Source organism: Girardinichthys multiradiatus, chromosome 14 (genome assembly GCF_021462225.1).
Source record: "Girardinichthys multiradiatus isolate DD_20200921_A chromosome 14, DD_fGirMul_XY1, whole genome shotgun sequence".
Classification (NCBI taxonomy): Eukaryota; Metazoa; Chordata; class Actinopteri; order Cyprinodontiformes; family Goodeidae; genus Girardinichthys; species Girardinichthys multiradiatus.
The window spans coordinates 27,229,302-27,247,804 of NC_061807.1; the positions used below are offsets into that span (position 1 = coordinate 27,229,302).

Below are 18,503 nucleotides of genomic sequence, written 5' to 3' on the forward strand. Positions count from 1 at the left end.
CATAACAGTATGCATACTGCATGAGCATGCAGCACGAAGATGGTACCCGTTTGGGGTATTTTAAAATATTTATTTCAATCTAGAAGAGTTTAATTCGGTTTTCCAGCTTTATTTTTCTGATATTTAATAGAAGAAAGGAGGACTAGAGGTTTCGCTGAGTAGCATGGCTGTAGAGGCGATTATCAACCGAGAAAACAGTTTTACGTCTGATTTTTCTATTTATAACAGCGTAAGAGAACTCCAAAAGATTTACAGAGTTCACCCTTGATGTCGTCATTGTCAGGAGAATTTCTGCTGTTTTAATCAATGTTCTTTGGAAAGAGTTGCTGAATCTGCAGAGTCTGTGTGTCAATATGTCCACGTTTCAACAGAGGACAGATAAGGATTTTTCTTTAACAATAAATAGATCAGGAAGGACCTCCTGGAAGCGCCAAGGCTCATATCTTACGCCACAATGGAGAGTGGAAGGGCTGCTGCCTTCACGTGCTGTGGGAATTTCCAGTTGTTCGCATAGAGTAGTCGATAAAGATGAAAGTTAACACAGCACAGCCTCGCACAGACGCAAACAAATTGGGATTGAGACTAGATAAGCAAAATGGGAAGGTGTTTGCTTTAATATTATTTATAAATATGTAATAAGAGTTTTGTTCGTGTTTCTGTCTAAAGTGAATATTATCACTAATTTAGAGTCCGGGGTTACTTTTTATTCCGTTTACTGTGAGGCTATAGGTCCAATTGACCAAAAAAACAAACAAAAAAAGAAACCTATGGAAACATGGCATTTTATCCGACACAGCAAAGCTGCCCTAAAATCACCACCTCGCCACACTGATAACTGAACCACATAGAAACCCAGTTTTGTGTTTATTTAAGCAGAATTCCTTACAAATTTGCTACAATTTTTATTTCTGAATTTTATCAAAATTATTAACTCAGTAAATAACCAACCATTGTATTCTAAAAATACATAAATGTAAGTTAAAAACACATAAAAGAGTCTGATCTGTTTTGCTCTGGTTTGTGTAAAACAACAAATAACCTAAAAAGGTTTTTCTTTCAACACTAGATTTTATTTTAATATACTGTCATCTTGTTTCAAATTATCTGTACCTGCACATACCTGTAACTGTTATATGTACCATTTACAAAGATAATTGGATAGAATACCTGCTACTACTAATAATAAGAAGAAAAAGAGGATGCAGAGGAAAATTACTGAACTGACCTTATATTAGCAGGAAAAGACAATAGAATGAAATGTGCGTTTATATTTTATCAACGTGGAAATTAGTATTGTTGCAGCAGCACTAGAGTCAACTGCATGCTAAAGAAAATTATGTATAAAATAGAATAAAATTAGCTAAAAGACTGATTACGGATCACCCTTCCATCCATCCATCCATCCATCCATCCATCTATCCATCCATCCATCCATCCATCCATCCATCCATCCATCCATACCCATTAGGCGAGATGCGGAGAACACCCTGGATATATCGTCAGTCCATCAATTGGACAATATTAGAAACTTCCATTTGTTTCTATCTTTCCTGAATTGTTTTTAGTAGTAGTTTGTATTTTCATTATTAGTTTTTTCCTTCCCAGCTTAGACTCTATAAGGATTAACATGTGGTGTAATTGGTAGTTAAGTTGTAAGAACTGTGATGAAGCCCCTGAACGCACCGTGTTCTAGAGTACTACGAGGTGAGGGTAGTGAAGGGAATTCCAGCTCTTTTTCGGGATCGGGACGATTTGGATCCAGTCTTCCAGCTCTCGAACGGTTCTTTACCTTACATCACCTCTAACTTTCATGTCAGGTCTTCATATTTATTTGGTATGTGTGCGCACCTGCATATGTAGAATACAAATAATGCTTTAAGCATTAATAATGTAATACACATTTTAAAATACCCATAATAAAGCAATGGTTAATAATACAAATTAAGGCCAATCAACCCCACTTGCTAGTGTTACCTCATTGGCAATTCATTCAAACTCATAAGAAGGCAATGTCAATATCAAATTTATTTATATTGCACATCCAAGAGAAAGGGTGTGGTAGTTCTTAAAATATTCCTGTGAAGCCCTTAAAAAGGCAAATGCATTACCTACTGTCACCAGTTCCTTGCCAACTAGCAAGATATCAATGTTCCTATATACATTATGTACATGCGTATCCAATTTACAACAGGCATCAACCTAGTTTTCCCCAAACTATTGTGTTTTGACACAATGCATCCCAACCCCTGCTTTGATTTATGACTTTCGCCAGTGTGAGCAGGTTCCAAGTGCCGTTTGAAAATAAAATAAGCATCTCTATACAGCTTGTCAGCAGAGGGAAGGATGAACTGCTCTAAGATGTCCTGGTAGACAGCGGCGCCGACAATGGACCAGCAGCAGCAGATGACACGGTTTCTCAAATCACCTGACTGTGGAACCTTAAAACTGAACCTCAAGCAACTTGGATTCTGCGCCTTTCGTCTCTTGCTTCAGACACTGGAATCTAGAGTTCTAAATGATTCCTTGAATCTGCAAAGAGGATTTGAGATTTTCTATCACAGTTTTTCCTTCCACTAAGCTTTGCGTTAACATGCTTAGATAGAGCCTTCTTTGAACAACCATCTTCTTTAGCAATGGCCTTTTTTGGTTTACCCGCTTTGCAGAGGGTGTCAATAATTGGACTGGACCGTCACGTCACCAGTCCATAAAGTGATTATGTAGATGACCATAGCATAACACTTCTGGGTTAAATTGGTCTTATTGTTGGCCTTTTGTACTATTATAACAGATTGAAAGGCTAAATTTTGGGTTTTCATTGGTTGTAAGCCATAACGAACAGAAATAAACGCTTGAACTATATCACTCTGTGTTAATTCATGTTAGTTTCAGCTTTTGAACCGAATTATTGAAATAAATCGACTTTTTGATGATATCCTAATTTATTAAGATGCACGTGGATGAACTCGGGTTGTAATGGGGTCTTTGAAGTTTCACGTCATTAGGAACGAGGTAGGACGTTCAGGTAAATGAGCCGGCATATTGAGGCGGCTCGGCCACGGACACCTCGCAAAGAGAGCGACTGTGCCGCTCCACGGTAGCAGTTCCGCTCCGCGCTTACAGCCTCCAGAGAGCCGAGCCGAGCCGAGTCGAGCTGAGCTGAGCAGGGCAGGGGTGGGGGGACAGACGCAGGGCTCCGTACTCTGTGATGTGCAGTAAATGGGATTAACCCGCTCAGACAGCTCTGGGAAACGCTAATAGTAGTAGTAGTAGAGGAAAGGGAAGAAGGGAGGGGGGGGTGGAAGCCCCGCGTAAAAGCTGCGCCGCATGTGCAAAACTTGCGCTCCGTAGGAGAGAAAACAAGCCCCCCCTTCCAAAATCAGACGCTAACAAACAGACCCGGGTCCAGACTTGCAACAGCCGTCCGGACCAAACTCTAGCTCTCCTCTCACACATGCCTGGGTTGATGTGGAGAAGAGGGAGGCAGCGGACCTGGGAGCATGCTTGAATCATCTCACTGAAAGTTGCAGGAAAAGAAAGACCCAATTGATCATCTTGCTTTTTGGTGGGAACCAAACCAATGGAGGGACAAGCGGGCGAGCTGCACGGCAGCGAGGACGTGCGCAAGAGCGGCTACCTCCGCAAGCAGAAGTCCATGCACCGGCGCTACTTCGTGCTGCGCGCCGCCTCGGAGCGCGGTCCGGCCCGCTTGGAGTACTACGAGAGTGAGAAGAAGTTCCGCGGTAAGGCCCCCATCCCGAAGAAGGCGGTGGCACTGGAGACGTGCTTCAACATCAATAAGCGGGCCGACTCCAAGAACAGGCACATGATCGTGCTCTACACCCGGGCGGAGAGCTTCGTCGTGGCCGCGGAGAACGAGGAGGACCAACACCAGTGGTTCCAGGCCATGGTGGAGCTGCAGTGCAAAAGTAAGCCGAAAACATGCTCACTGAAACCCCACGATCATGCACTGGGATGATGGATGAGGAGAAACGTGGCAGTGGCCGCAGAGCAGCTCTGCAGGGCAGTTTGGGACATGTTTCATTGGTGTTTTGGGGTAACATGAGGGGTTTATTTAAAAACAATTACAGCTTGACTAAACAAGTTAGTCTGCGTGGCGTGGATTTCCCAACCTCTGACCATTTAAAAATCTACTTTCAGAACACTGTTGAGCTCTCTTTTACAAACCCAGTACAGTTTAAAGAGTTGGCTGGCTAGTCTGAACACGTCCCCCGTGTATGGAAATCCAAAAGGGCCAAAATGGACACATAAAAATGAATGAAAGAATGAGTCATTCATTTCTAAAGCGACTTTCACAGGCAGGAGGTAGGATCCAAATATTAGCTGCCAATATGAGTGAGTGAAGCCCCATGTCTCAATAGCTTTTATTGCCATGCATACAAATAGATTAAGAAGACTACTGCTAATTAAACGATAGAGAAAAATGTATCAAACTTACCATGCTACAGAAAAGGAGGAGATGAATATTAGGCTGTTCAAGATAGCAGTGTCTACATTTTTTCAATACCAAAACCAAACATCTGCTGTAAAAACTTCCCTGTGAATTACTGAACTAATATTTGGTTCATTATAACCATTGTTTCTGAGAAACAGCGTCTGGCAGCTGTGTAAAGGTATTCCAGTCTGGAATGATTGGACTACATTCCAGAGTTCCTCTGGATTTCTTGGTTTTGCCTTAGAAACAGTTTGCTTGGTGTCACCTCAAAGGTTTCCTCATGGATTAGGGTCCAGGGATCGGGCAAGATTCTGACCACCTATTGGTCTGTTTTTCATGTTGGAACATCTGTCTCTTTTTCAGCAGAAGTCAACATAAGACCACTGAAATTGTTTTGATATATTCAAGTGGAACCATCTACGTATTATTGCATCTTAGCCACCATGGCTCACAGCGGGCTGGGTATGAATTCAGTGTTTGGGAGTCATCTTGCGAACTACCTAGATCCAGTAAGAACAATTTTAATTTCAACGGTTTCTGAAACGTTCAGAAACGTTCAGAAAACCTCTTCAGCGCATCATTTTTTACTTGAACAGGGACTTTGTAGGGGTTCTTGCCTATAGCTTACCTTTTAATAGTTCATGTTCTCTCTGGTACAGTAACTGTAGACCTTCTGTGGTCACCTTGGAGGGTCTTTGCCAGTTTGGCCGTTCTTTATTTTGAGAAATAAATGCACTATAACAAGTTGGAATGTTAAATAAGGGCCAGCTGTTTAACACCTGTTTTTTCACAGAATAAACTACCTCACTAATTGCACTTGAAGATGTTATTATAACGAACAACTCCTTTTTAATTAATGATTCAATTACACAGAATTAGCAGACTGTTAGTTCTGCTGGTTTTCTAGTACTGTACTATACCTACTGGAAACCTACTAGTCAATTATTTGCCACTTAGAAATATAATTTCTTACAACAGCAGTGATTGTTCTGGTTTGACTGCTAATGTTTGGAACACAATAAAGCACTGTGCAAGATGAGATTATATAAGTCATCAAAATTAAAATGACAGGAAATAAAAGCATAAAACATGAGTATAAAATCTATAAAAGAATAAAAAAAATATAAGAACATGCACAGGAAGTAAAAAATAATCCAGTTGAAATGTTAGTGTAAACCCTAAACAAATGCTTGTTGGATCTTTACTTGCTTTTATTAGGAGGACATCCATTTATAAGTACAGAGTTGAAATAAAATTACCCCTAAATTATGAGCACGGACCTTGGTGAATGTACAGAAACAACCAAGTGCTTGGTTAATGTGTGAGCACAATTCAGGTGGAATTAAGATTTACCTGCCAGCCAGCCCTTTATCAGAGTGAGGCAGTGTAACAATGTAGATAGCTTATCACACTGGTGTGGTTTAAAAGACTTGTACCACTGAATATCTTAGGCATAAAATTGGTAAACAATTTCATTCAAATACTGCATAGTGCCTGAAAGTGTAAGTATAAAAAATGAAAAGAACAGTGGACCAAGCATTGAACCTTGGGGAACCCCACAGGATAAAGAACCTTTACAGCCAAAGAACAGTGAAATATTAATGTTGATACTGAAATAATTACATATGCTTTAAACGTGTTATGACAGTACATTCTAATTTAAATATATGACCTTTTAACCTGTGTATTTAAAAAAAGTGACATTTAAATAATTTTGGATAAATGAATTTATTTTAAATTTCTCCTGCCTTTGTAACGCCGGTAAATAATGTAAGATTGTATTAGTAGATTATACATGTATTTCTAATGTTTTCAATAACATTACTGACATAGGTAAATAATTGTGGAGAAATTTAATTCCTGTTTTCCTGCAATTATATTGTGTACAAATTATATTCAATTCTATAGTTTTTTAGTAAAGTAGTGACATAATTAATTAAATGTGGATAATTTCCCCCTGCTTTACCACAATATGAAGAAATAATATAGGTTTTTACAAATTTATTTTGCATTTATCTATTCAATTATTTTTTTTTAACAATTAGAGACATATTAAACAAGTGTGAATACATTGGTTTCCTGTTTTGTTGCAATTATCAAATATTTCTATTAATTAAGAATTTATAAATTAAATTCTACTTTGCATTTATTTTTGTTTAGTGACATATTTAAATAGCTTGGGATAAATAAATGTCTTTATTTTTAGTTTTGTTACAACTATAACTTGCATAAATAATGAAATGTAACATTTCAGTTTTTTTGTTTAAATTATGATGTGTGTTAGTATTTATTTGATCACTTACATATTTATTAAATTCTGGGACTCTGTAGTTGCAGAGCAACGGGGGAATTTATTCCTCTTCACCCACAGCTTTTATCGTGCTTGTGTCACACTAGATATTTACTCTCAGGCTTCTTGTGTGTGTTTTTTCCCTCCTCTGTTGGACCTCAGCTGTGTGCAAGCTTTTTTTTTTTTTGCCTCTGTGTCCCAACAGCTCAAACACACCTGTCCTCATGTTTTCTGCTCCTCTTTTCCTGCTGATGTTGCAGGATCACACAGGGCATTGATCCAAAGTGGAGAATACATATTTCAAAAGTAGGCCGAGAAAAGCTGGTCACATTTTAACCAATCAGTGTAAAATGTGAATAGTTGTGAATGTGCAAATCGGGGGAAAAAAAAACACAAAAACACGTCATCCGTGAAGATATTTCTCAAATGGTGTCCATCAGCCGCTGTGTAAACACAGCTGCCCCAGATCACCTGTTGCCGGACCATAAGGGACACATGATGTAACCTCAGCAAATTGAAGATATGAGTTCAAGGTGTCTCTCATGATCTGCTGGTGCTGTGTTACATAAGGAGAGATAAGGAGCCTGATAAAAGCCATCGCGCCAGTTTTTTTTTACTTCAGAGCTGCACAAAAAGTCGAGTCAAGATTTTCTGGCTTCAGAAACTGGCAGGCCTGATAAATCGGTGGAAGATGCTGTGACATTGTCCACTAACCCTCGGGTTTTTGTGTTGAGCTCAAAGCCCCACTATCCTGCAGATCCTTAATCAGGGTTCTTGGTGAAAGATGTTTTAGAAAGACCTTAAGCAACCCTGGACAGCTTTTTCAAAATTACTCATTCTTCTTCATCCTTTTAACACTTTTGTTACTTTACAACCACAAACCTATTTCATTGGGATTTTGATCTGCTGGTGCTGACCAAAACAAGGTAGTGTATAATTATAAGTGTAAGGATTACGATGCATGTACATACACCTTTGCAAAATGTTGACAAAAAATAATCTGAAAGTGTGGCATGGATTGGTATTCAGCCTCCCTGATTCAATATTTTGTGGAAACATGTTTTGCAGTTACAGCTCCAAGTCTTTTGGGTTCTGCGTCTACCAGTTTTCACATGTAGAGACTAAAGCTAGGTTAATACTTGACGAATTGAACAGGGCGCGAGGGTACGCGCACCAACAGTAACGCAATCGCACCATCCACGTCCCTGCCCACACTGTCAGTTTGCCTTTTTGTGCACCTCCGAATATTTGTAACTTCGCGTGAACCACGCGCGCGGTGGTCCATTTAGAATGAATGAAGTTGAAGGTTTAAACATTTAACGGGCAAATAAATCACTTCTTCATGAACACAAGGAAGAGAGTATCATAAAACAACCAACAAAAACAGGCAAGAGAAATGCGAGTTACAAAGTTACATTGTATGCATTAACAAAACACCTGTAAACATCAATTTTCAAGTACTATCAGATTCTCATTTAGATTTAGGTCTAGACTTTGACTAGGCCATTCTTACACATGAACACACTTTGATCTAAACCATTCTGTTGCAGCTCCGGCTGTATGTTTATAGTCTCTGTCCTGCTGGAAGCTAGACGTTCACCCCAGTCTCAAGCCTTCTGCAGCCTCTAACAGGTTTTCTTCCAGCATTGCTCTGCATTTAGCTCCACCCATCTTCCCACCAACTCTGACCAGCTTTGCTGACTCTGCTGAAGAAAAGTATCCCCACAGCATGATGCTGCCACCACCATGGTTCACCATGATGATGAGTTCAGGATGTTAGTTTTCCGACATAAATACCGAACCATCTTATACATTGTGTTTATTGTATACATGTGGCAAAGTGCAAACATGATTTCTTATGCTTTTTCCTCATCAATGGAATTTTACCGTGACAGAAAAAGGCCGAATTTGAGCGTTGCATGTTCAATAGGTTTCCTGCTGACAGATTCTCCCACCTTAGCTGTGGTTCTCTGGAGCTTCTCCAGAGTTACCAGGAGCCTCCTGATTACGTCTCTGATTAATGCTGTCCTTGCCCAGCCTGTTGCTTTAGATGGACAGCCAATTTTTTTCACTGGCATAAAACATGTATTCAGAGTTTTGTACGGCTTTGTTTGCTTATAACATAAAATCTCAAAATAAAGTAAAATTTCTCATTTTAATTTGACAAAATATTAATGTGAAGAACTTTTGCACAGTTCTGTGGGTGGAAGCGCTTCACTCTTCCAACAAAAAAAACAAAAAAAACATCTACCAGCCTGCTTCAGATGTCGTACGGGCTGCCATGCTTTCCCTTTGAAACCACAGGTCCAGGGAGCAGTGCTGCCACCGCACTAACGGCTTCTTGTCTCCTCCTTTTTGTTGCTGAAAGTGTCGCCTTTCTTGTATAAATCAGCCTCTGGTTGTCAAAGACAAAGAGGCGGCGGCTGGCTGCTGTGTAAACTCGCACGCACGTGTGCAGTTTTGTTCTTGTGGTATGCATTGCACGGGTGGTGTTCGCGGGAGAACAAGGCCAACGGTTGTCTGTCACACAGACTCGCCTCGCTGGTGCAGAGATGTGGAGGAGACGCGGACGCTGCTGCAGGTTTAGGGCTGCCTGCTACTCAGACCTGTTTGAGTAAAACACACTGTCAGGATTCCTGTCTGTAATAACGCTCCTCTCAGAGATGATGGCACATAGTTTCCACAGGGACCACTCCCTCACATCCGATACCTGTGGAGCGGCTCAGATCAACTTCTGTTACATTTGTGCTCATGTTGGGTGAGGTTCTCTGAGTGTCTCCTAGCTTTGCTCCAGAGAAGTGCACCGAACGCAGCTTAGCCTCCCCTTATAGTCAAACACGAGCCAGAATCCCTGTTATTTATTCAGCTGAATCCTCTAAGACCCTTTCAGGCCACGAGTACAGTATAGGGCTTCAGGGTGGCTATTTCCTCAGCTATTAGGAGGCAGCGGAGTGTGTGTAAAGGTTTGACCTCTGTGAAGCGGGCCACCTCATGGCGAGGTGCAGTTTGACCTCCAGTGGAAACGAACGTGATAAAGTCAAAATCTGGGGGCCAGAGTGGCTCTAAATGAGAGCGAAACACTATCATGAGACACACCCACATGCCACACCAATGTGCCAAAATAAACAGCCTGAAAGCACTTGACACTACAGATTCACATACAGAAACATATTCAACACCACCTGAAACTTGAAAGAAACTAATTTATATTCTATAGCATTTAAACCAGGCTCCGCTATGACAGATTTTATTTTATGAAATAAATTTTTTCTGTTTTCTTTTTTTCTTTAACTACTTCTCTTCCTTTTGTTTGTTCACACCCCTGGTGAAGATGTGTAAAAAGCCTTAAAAGAAGTTCAGCATTTTATTGCAGCAGCACAATCCGACTCTGAAAAATGTCCAAAAATCCAGCATTTGTTTGAGTACATTTGTTCAGTGGAGACAAAAACCCTACAATACAAAATAACTGCTTTTTAGAAACAAAACCCAAAACAACAAAAGCAGTGGCAGGGTAATTGGCATCCCAAACAGTTTTTAGAAAATAACTGTATCTGAAGCGCTTTTGTAAAGTACCCTCTATTAAGGTTAAAACAGCGTTGAGTATCCTGAAGGAACCTGGAGGAACCTGGAGGAACCTGGATAAATGCAGCTCATGGGATGAAATGAGATTCTTGGGTTCTTTTCAGGGACCCGAGCTCGGGTATCGATGAGCGTGTTCTAGTCTGAAAACCACTGGTTCCTACTAATTATTTTGGTGCTAGCTACTCTGAGCGAAACAATCCAGTGACACTATTTCTAATTTCAATAGCCCCTGCTGTGATGACTGAAATATGAACCTATATGAACCTCTGGGAACTTCTTTCAAGACTCTTGGGAAAACTATTTCAGATGACCACCTCATGAAGCTCTTGGAGAGAATACCAAGAGAGCAAAGCTCTAATCAAAGCTAATTTGAAGAACCTAAAATATAAAAAGGATTAGAGTTATTTAATACTTTTTTGTTTACTACATAATTCCATGTGTGTTCATTCACAGTTTTGATGCCTTTGGTGAGAATCTACAATGTAAATAGTCATGAATATAAAGATACCTATTAAGTGAGAATGTGTATCTAAAACTTTTGACCGATAGTGTATATGTGTGGCAGCCATATTGGATATTGAGCTGCTCAAAGACCTCCAACCTGAGTTGTATTTCGCTCAGCTTCTGGCTCTCTTCCAGTGTAGTAACGTCTAGAGAGAGGTTTAAGTTAGAAAGTGTAGTGGATGAAAAGGTGGGCAGTAAGACTCCCTGTTTGGCAGGGCACTGGGGATCATTCCTGCCCTCAAGTATCGCACTATAACTGCTTCATAATGGTTTATAAAGGGTTTACAACCTCATTAATAACCGATGTCTTATTATTATACGTTCTTATAAGGGGAGCGTTATCATAAACTGGCACTCTAGAAAGGATCTCCAAAGATCACTGATAGAGAATTGAAGCAAATATGTATTTTTAATGCAAGATTATGCTATGGCAATTAGGGGCTGAATTTTTTTCAGGCTTTTTACATGTTTACCACGGGGGAATAGATATGTGGAGTTCGCTTTATGCTGTTTGTTTCGTTCGTCTTATATTTCCTTTTTCACATATTGCACATTTTAATAGACTCCTGGATAAAGTCCTAAACAGAGTCAATGATTTGATTTGATTATTTATTCTATATTATTGGAAATTAAGCAGATAAGTTTATCTTGATAAGTGCCTTGAGATGACATTTGTTCTGAGTTTGCATCCATAAAAATAAACTTTTGACTTGACTGCTCTGGTGTTCTGACTGCGGCTGGTTTCCTGTCTTGAGTAGAAGATTAGAAAAACATTTTAAATGCTGACAAAGTAGCATCTGTTGCACTTCCCCGTAAAACATATTTTTAGTTGTATAGTTTGTGACACATTTATGTAACAAACTCACATAAACTGTCATTCTGGGGTTCCTCAGGGAGTTTAACAAGGAGTTGTTTGTTTTTTTACTCAGCTGGCTTTGTTGGTGTTGATTTATTATTCTTAGTTTTTGTTATCCTGGAGTGTTTTTTGCCTGCTCAAGCCCATGAGATTTGGATCAGGCTGAGGAGACTGATGAAACGTTAAGCCCATACTTAAGCGCCTCTCATCTCCCTAATTAGGCTATAATTATTGTCTGGAGGGTCAGCCGGTGAAGGCTAATGAAGTCAGAGATCGGAGCGTTTTGTTGCAGGAACCTCAATGATTATCATAATCTGCAGGTTGGTCAGCTGGATGGGATCTGGAGAGTTGTATCTTCTCTGTGCTTTTGCTCACATTAACAACCTGTAAGTTCATGACAATGGGTTGGGGCAGCCAGGCTTCAATGCGCCCCAGCTCTTTGAAAAATCACAGCGTACATAAGTTCTACATGTCCCCGCGTTCCCTGCTTTGTCTCTGTTGCTGACTGTCAATTAAGTGCTCCGGTTTGATGGGCAGCAAAGGAAAGCCAGGGGCAGGATAATCACATTAGTCATTGAGTTGCCGATATGTTGAGTACACAGGGGCTTTTGGATGGATTGTAACCTTTTTACAGCAGGCTGCATCGATCGCTGTCAGTTAAAACGAGCCCATGAAAGTTGGAGTGGGATGTCAGGAAGTCCTCGGGTTATCTGCCCTTGTAGTGAATGGATCAGGAGTGGGGAGATTAGAGAAAAACTTCTGAAATGTACCTCTTAGATTTACCTTTTGCTGTTTAAAGAGGCGAGTTGCTGTAAATGAACACATCAACTGTATAACTGTTCCTCTTTATGTTATGAAATCCAGTCTTCTAAGCTAAACAGCAAAACTCAAAATTACTCACATCAGAGATCATGATGCTTTAAAGGGTCTCACCTCTAAGTTGTTTTGGATAAAATCGTCCCTTGGATCAATGTCAAGTTGCCCAGTAAGCAGCATATCACCTAGGGGAGTCGTATCTCTGTGTCGCAGCATCCTGAGACCTGCTGAGGTAATAAACAGCTGATGTCATCCACATTTAAAAGCCTCTGTGTGCAGTTGGAAGCGGAGCAGGAGAGGGGCCTACAGTCTGTGGCATGCAGTGTGAAGTGGTAAAGCCAGCAACACTTGTTAGAAAGGTTGATTGACCGGCCCTGATTTCATTTATGTTGAGAGATCGGTGATCGGCCAATACTTGCATGTGAATCCACCAATCTTATCTACTTGTCTAATCTTTGTGGAAGTTTTGTTTCTTGTTAAAATGTGAAAAATTAAAGACTAAAGGAACTGAAATGCTCTAAACTTTTGATTTATATTTGAGGTCACTGCCTCATGTGCACTTAAAACAAGTTTGTGTTGTTTCACAGATATTGTTCATTGTTAAAATAAGATTGGAACATTGAAGGTGTGTTGGGACCCTACAACACCTGACAGTAGCAGTTTAAAAAAAAATCCGTATCAGCCAAAATCAGAAGGTCAGGTTTTTTTTAAAGATCTGCAATTTGTGATCAGCCAGAAAACTGCCATTGGTGCATCCTTGGTGCTGCATCTTCCCTGACGGATGAAGCTTACATCTACAACTTTTTTCCTAACGTATTTGACGTTTTTCACAGCTTGTCAGTTTACAAACACAAACATTAGTTTATTTTATTGGCATTTTAAGTGATTAGACCCACAAAAAGTAGTGCATAATCACTTCAATTACAGCAGCAAGTTTTTTGGGTCACGTCTCCACCAGCTTTTCACATCTGGAAACTAAAATATTTGCTAATTCTTCTTTGCAAAATACCTCAAGCTTAGTCAAATTGAGTTGAGAGTATCTATGAAGAGATTTTTTGTTGTTGTCAAAGATTCTTAATTAATAATAATCATCTTTATTGGTCATTGCACATGTACATTACAATGAAATTTGTCCTCTGCATTTAACCTATCCCTTACAGGGAGCAGTGGGCTGCCATTGTGCCACACCCAGGGAGCATTCTGGGGCTAAGGGTCTTGCTCAGGGACCCAGAGTGGTAATCAGTGGGATACGAACCTGGCCCCTTGTGTCCCCTCTGGAACACAAACCTCCTGATCTAACCACTAGAGAGAATTTAAGTACACCCTTTCATCAAACTTTTTGACAGGTGGGTGGGACTTCCGGTGAGGGCGGGATTTCCGGTGGGGGCCATATGGGCGCCATGTGGTTGCCACGTGGGCAGGAGGTCACGTGGTCAAGCAGGTGGTGTGTCCAAGGGGGGCGTAACAGTGGATGCTGATTGGTTGTCGTCATTAGGGGCAATACCTTAAATGAGTCAATTAAAACACAGGGGTGTGTTTGTTATAAATAGAACAAGACAAATATGGTATTATCGGAAACTGTTTGGCATCAGCACCAATTAAAAATAGAGGGGGTGTGTTTGTAAGCATCGTTAAACCTTGAATAACCCAATGAAAACAATAGGGCGTGCCTTAGTGTTTACTTTAAATACAGAGATAAAACTCTGCACTTTACATGCAGCATTCGTTGGAAAAAAAAAGAACACCCGTTCAACAATGGCTAGAGTTAAGAGAGTTTATCGTCAAGCGGAGGAGAAACGCAACGCGTGCCAAGATGATGATGATGAACAAGCAACTGCATCATATGCTTCCTCAACGGAGATACCTATCGGAATTCCCGTCGTGACATACTCTACCGATGATGAGGATCCAAAATCAACTTCAACAACCATGGTTGAAAATCAGACCTCGGTTCGGCCAAGAGGTATGTCAGTTCTGTGCGAAACCCCAGTGACCGTCTACCAGTATTCATCCCGTGAATTGAATGCTCCTAAGAAATCAACATACTACATCTGCAGGGTACAAAGACCCCCGTTCAAGACTCTGCAGGAAGAATGGTCTTTGGAGCCATATGGCCTGGTTGGCAGCTGGGGTTATATTTTCATGTATGAAATAGGAGAGCTTTGCCTGTATCAATTGGATCAAGACGAGGTATTTAATGGATCACTGGCTCTGTGTACACTCACCCACAGCGACTGGGCTGTGTTAAAGCTTGCAATCCCGCACCTTAATGATAGCCCTGAAACAGTCTCAAGGCAGGAGAGGGAGAAAAAAGAAGAAGAAGAAAATGAACTGTCTCCTCGACCTGTAAAACGGGCGAGAATGTTTCATATACCATCCGATGTTGAAATAGCTGAGAGAGAACCTCTCTTTAGCGCAGTGTGGGGGTCAAAAACCACAGCAAATGGCCGCTGGTCTTTTCGGGCAAGCAGACGCAGGAACAACCGGACGAGTCCCTCAGATCTGTTTGTGTTGGAGGCTTTCAATCAGGACTGCGGCGTATTCAAGACAATGCTGGCTCTGCCGTTTGAAGCTTGGGCAGAGAAGATGAGTGAAATTGGACATCGTCTTTCCGACCTTTTCCAAAAGTCACGAAGTTGGATCGATGTCATGTCAGTGAAAAAAACGCTGACGTTTCCTGTTTTACGTTTAGAACGAACCCTCTTCTGAGGACACGCCCCTTCCTATGATATATATACGGGGGGATAACTGCAAGCTCACAGACACTGAGAATCGTATCATGAGAATGAGTGGACCGACACCATACAGGGATCTCTACAACCACCGAGCAGAGATCCACTTCTCTCCTGAGCACGATGAAAGCTTCAACATTGGACCATATCATCCGCCTTCCCCTGACCTCTTCTCACCATCCACCTCAACATCCTCATTCTCAGAAAACCACTACAGTCCTGCATCACCTACAGGATACAACATGAAATATCTACCGCTTTCTCCAGACCTCTGCTCACCATCACCGCTATTCATGGCTGAGTCTGTAGACGCGAATGTCCTGCCTGAAGACATGAAGGTGGTCGTGGAGGAGGAGGTAGCCACCGGCTACTCACCCTCTACCGAAGCCCCTACACAAACCCTGGAACCGATGGAGGACCCTCAGCCTTCAGCAGAGGATGAGAGTAACCAGGAGGACGAAATTGACGGTTGGTTCTCAACCACCCTCATCAATACGGTGAAAACAGCGATACTTCATTTATTCAACATAACCTCTTTGAACTATCTCAGAGAAACCTGCTATGGATGTATAACGAACCACCCAAGCCAGCGTCAACACCATTGCCTGGAGGTACTGGGGGAGGATTATTACCAAGTCAACTTTCAACGCATCGTATGACGACTCGTAACCCCCAAACTCATTCCTGCTATTCAGAATCTTCTGGTACTTCGAAGCATACAAGCGGATGACTTCAGAGTGAAGACGATTGCCAAGACGGTTTTATATGAACTGAAATCGGTACAAGGCATCCACAGTGCAATAGCGCACGTTTATGATCGCATGGTCGATGAGAAACATCTCAAACAACTTAACTCTGTTTCAGAGTGCTATGGACTGACAAACTGATCTCACATGTTTGATGACTTGTTGTTGTATCATTTTTTTTTTTTTTTTTTTAGTATTCCAGTACTTTAGTTAATCTGCATTATATGATTTTTCTTCTTTTTTCTTTTTTACTATTAAATACAATTAAAGTAGGAACATAGTAACCTTTCCCAAAAGTGTTGTTTAAAAAGCTAGTAGTGTTTGAATTCATCTGCATTTTATCTGATTTTGTTTTCTGGTTGTTTTTTTGTTTATATTAAATAAAAAAAATAAAATAAAATAAAAAATAAGGATAAATCTACCCTCCTGTGTGTTTTTTCTCATTATTTAACAAGTAATCGGCAGAGATGGCAGGAAGACGGCTGATGAAGAAAGTATATTATAGCCCTTCAAATCCGGGAAGTTTTGGGGGTGTAGATAGGCTGAGGAGGGTTATGCAAGATGAAACGGGAAAGAAGGTTGCGGTTGAAAAAGTTAAAGATTTTTTATCAGGAGAAGATACCTATACTCTACATAAACCTGCAAGAATAAAGTTCCCGAGAAACAGAGTTTTTGTCACCAGACCATTGAGGCAGTTCCAGGCTGATCTCTGTGACATGCAAGCTCTGGCCATGGAAAATGATGGTTATAATTATTTATTAACAGTCATTGACATCTTTTCAAAAAGGGCGTATGTACGAGTTTTGAAGAGAAAAACAGCCGCTGAGGTGGTAAAGGCATTTGAATCAGTTTTTACAGAAAGTCAGATCCCCAAAAAACTTCAGACTGATGCCGGTAAAGAATTTTTTAACAAGAAATTTAAAGTTTTAATGGAGAAACACGGTATTGAACATTTTGCCACAGCGAGTGAAGCAAAAGCTTCAGTGGTCGAGAGATTTAACCGCACATTAAAAACAAGGATGTGGAGATATTTTACAGCTAACAATACCCGGCGGTACGTCGATGTACTGCAAAACCTAGCTAGAAGCTACAACCATTCCTACCACTCCAGCATTAAAATGAGCCCTATGGAAGTGACCCCAGAAAATGCCTTTCAAGTGTTTCAGAATCTGTATGATGTCAAGTCCAACAGATATTGCAAGGACTCAGTGACAACGTTTAAACAAGGGGATCTTGTCAGAATATCCAAGGTCCGTGGAGTGTTTGACAAAAAATACGAACAGAGTTTTACGGATGAAGTGTTTACAGTCTATGACCGGATACCCCGTTCTCCTCCTGTATACAAACTCAAAGATTTGGATGGAGAACCTATCGAGGGTTCCTTTTACGCTGAGGAACTTCAAAAAGTAAAAATATTTAACGACAAGATGTATCAAGTGGAAAAAATATTAAAACGACGTACGGTCAAGGGAGTCAAACAGGTTTTTGTAAGCTGGAAAAACTGGCCTGAGAAATTCAACAGTTGGATCAAGTTTGATGAACTTCGAAACGTATAAAAAAGGTTTGCACTAAACCTCACAGTTGACACAGCATCATGAACCGTCAGGTAGAGGATGATGGCTTTTACGTTACTCTTCCATCTAATGCTAGCATGGAAGTGTTTAAAAATAATACCAGTTCAAGTTTCCGTGTAAATTTAGCTCAACATATTGATTTAGAAGGCCAATGGATGGTTGCATTAGCCGAGATTTCATACCCTCATACATGGCATAATTTACCGGATTATGATGCCTACTTTGAATGGAGGAAGGTTGGTGATGTGGAGATCAATACGCAAAGGATCAGAAGTGGCTACTATAACAACGTTGTTCAACTCGAGACAGAGATGGAAATGTTTTTCAAAAAATTGAAATCGGGTTTACGCATTAAATTCAGCAAAGTTCAAAAGAGATTTGCATTTCAAGCAAATAGTCCGTATGAAATACGCTTCTTCAGCACTCTAGCTTATATGATGGGCGTGAAACCAGGGGAATGGATTCATGTTTCTGAACCAAAACTGGCTCCTTTTCCGGCGGATATAAAGGCTGGTTTCTATCACCTATACTGTTACAGCGACGTGGTCAGCCCTCAAATAGTAGGCGACACTTTTGCACCTTTACTGCGGACCGTCAAAGTACAAGGCACATTCAGTGATATGATTACTCAGACGTTTAACCCCGCCCACTACCTTCCAGTCTCCAGAAGACATATTGAAAATATCAATATAGAAATTAAATCGGACCAAAACGTTCCTGTAAATTTCGTCTATGGAAAGACCGTCATAAGACTACACTTCAGACCGGTGATATCACAACGTAGCCTGAGATAAATTTTATTTGTATAAACTATTCCAGAGATATGTATATAACCTCTAAGATTGATTGGTTATCATTCATATTACGCTGGTCATTCAACACTGCATCAAGCAGGCAAGAGAGAACATGGCACATCTAAGTCTGAGACGTGATCCAAATCGCTTTGTAAA

The 18,503-nt window shown here is 40.7% G+C and overlaps 1 protein-coding gene across 1 annotated transcript in view; it reads left to right on the forward strand.

Annotated features, from left to right (window-relative positions):
• The first annotated feature begins 3,143 nt into the window (after positions 1–3,143).
• si:ch73-335l21.1 (insulin receptor substrate 1-B) overlaps positions 3,144–18,503 on the forward strand; it is an 84,358-nt gene continuing 68,998 nt past the window's right edge. Inside the window, exon 1 of the mRNA XM_047385985.1 lies at positions 3,144–3,926. Coding sequence (XP_047241941.1) covers positions 3,578–3,926 — 349 coding nt within the window. The 5' untranslated portion in view covers positions 3,144–3,577. The remainder of the gene's footprint in view (positions 3,927–18,503) is intronic.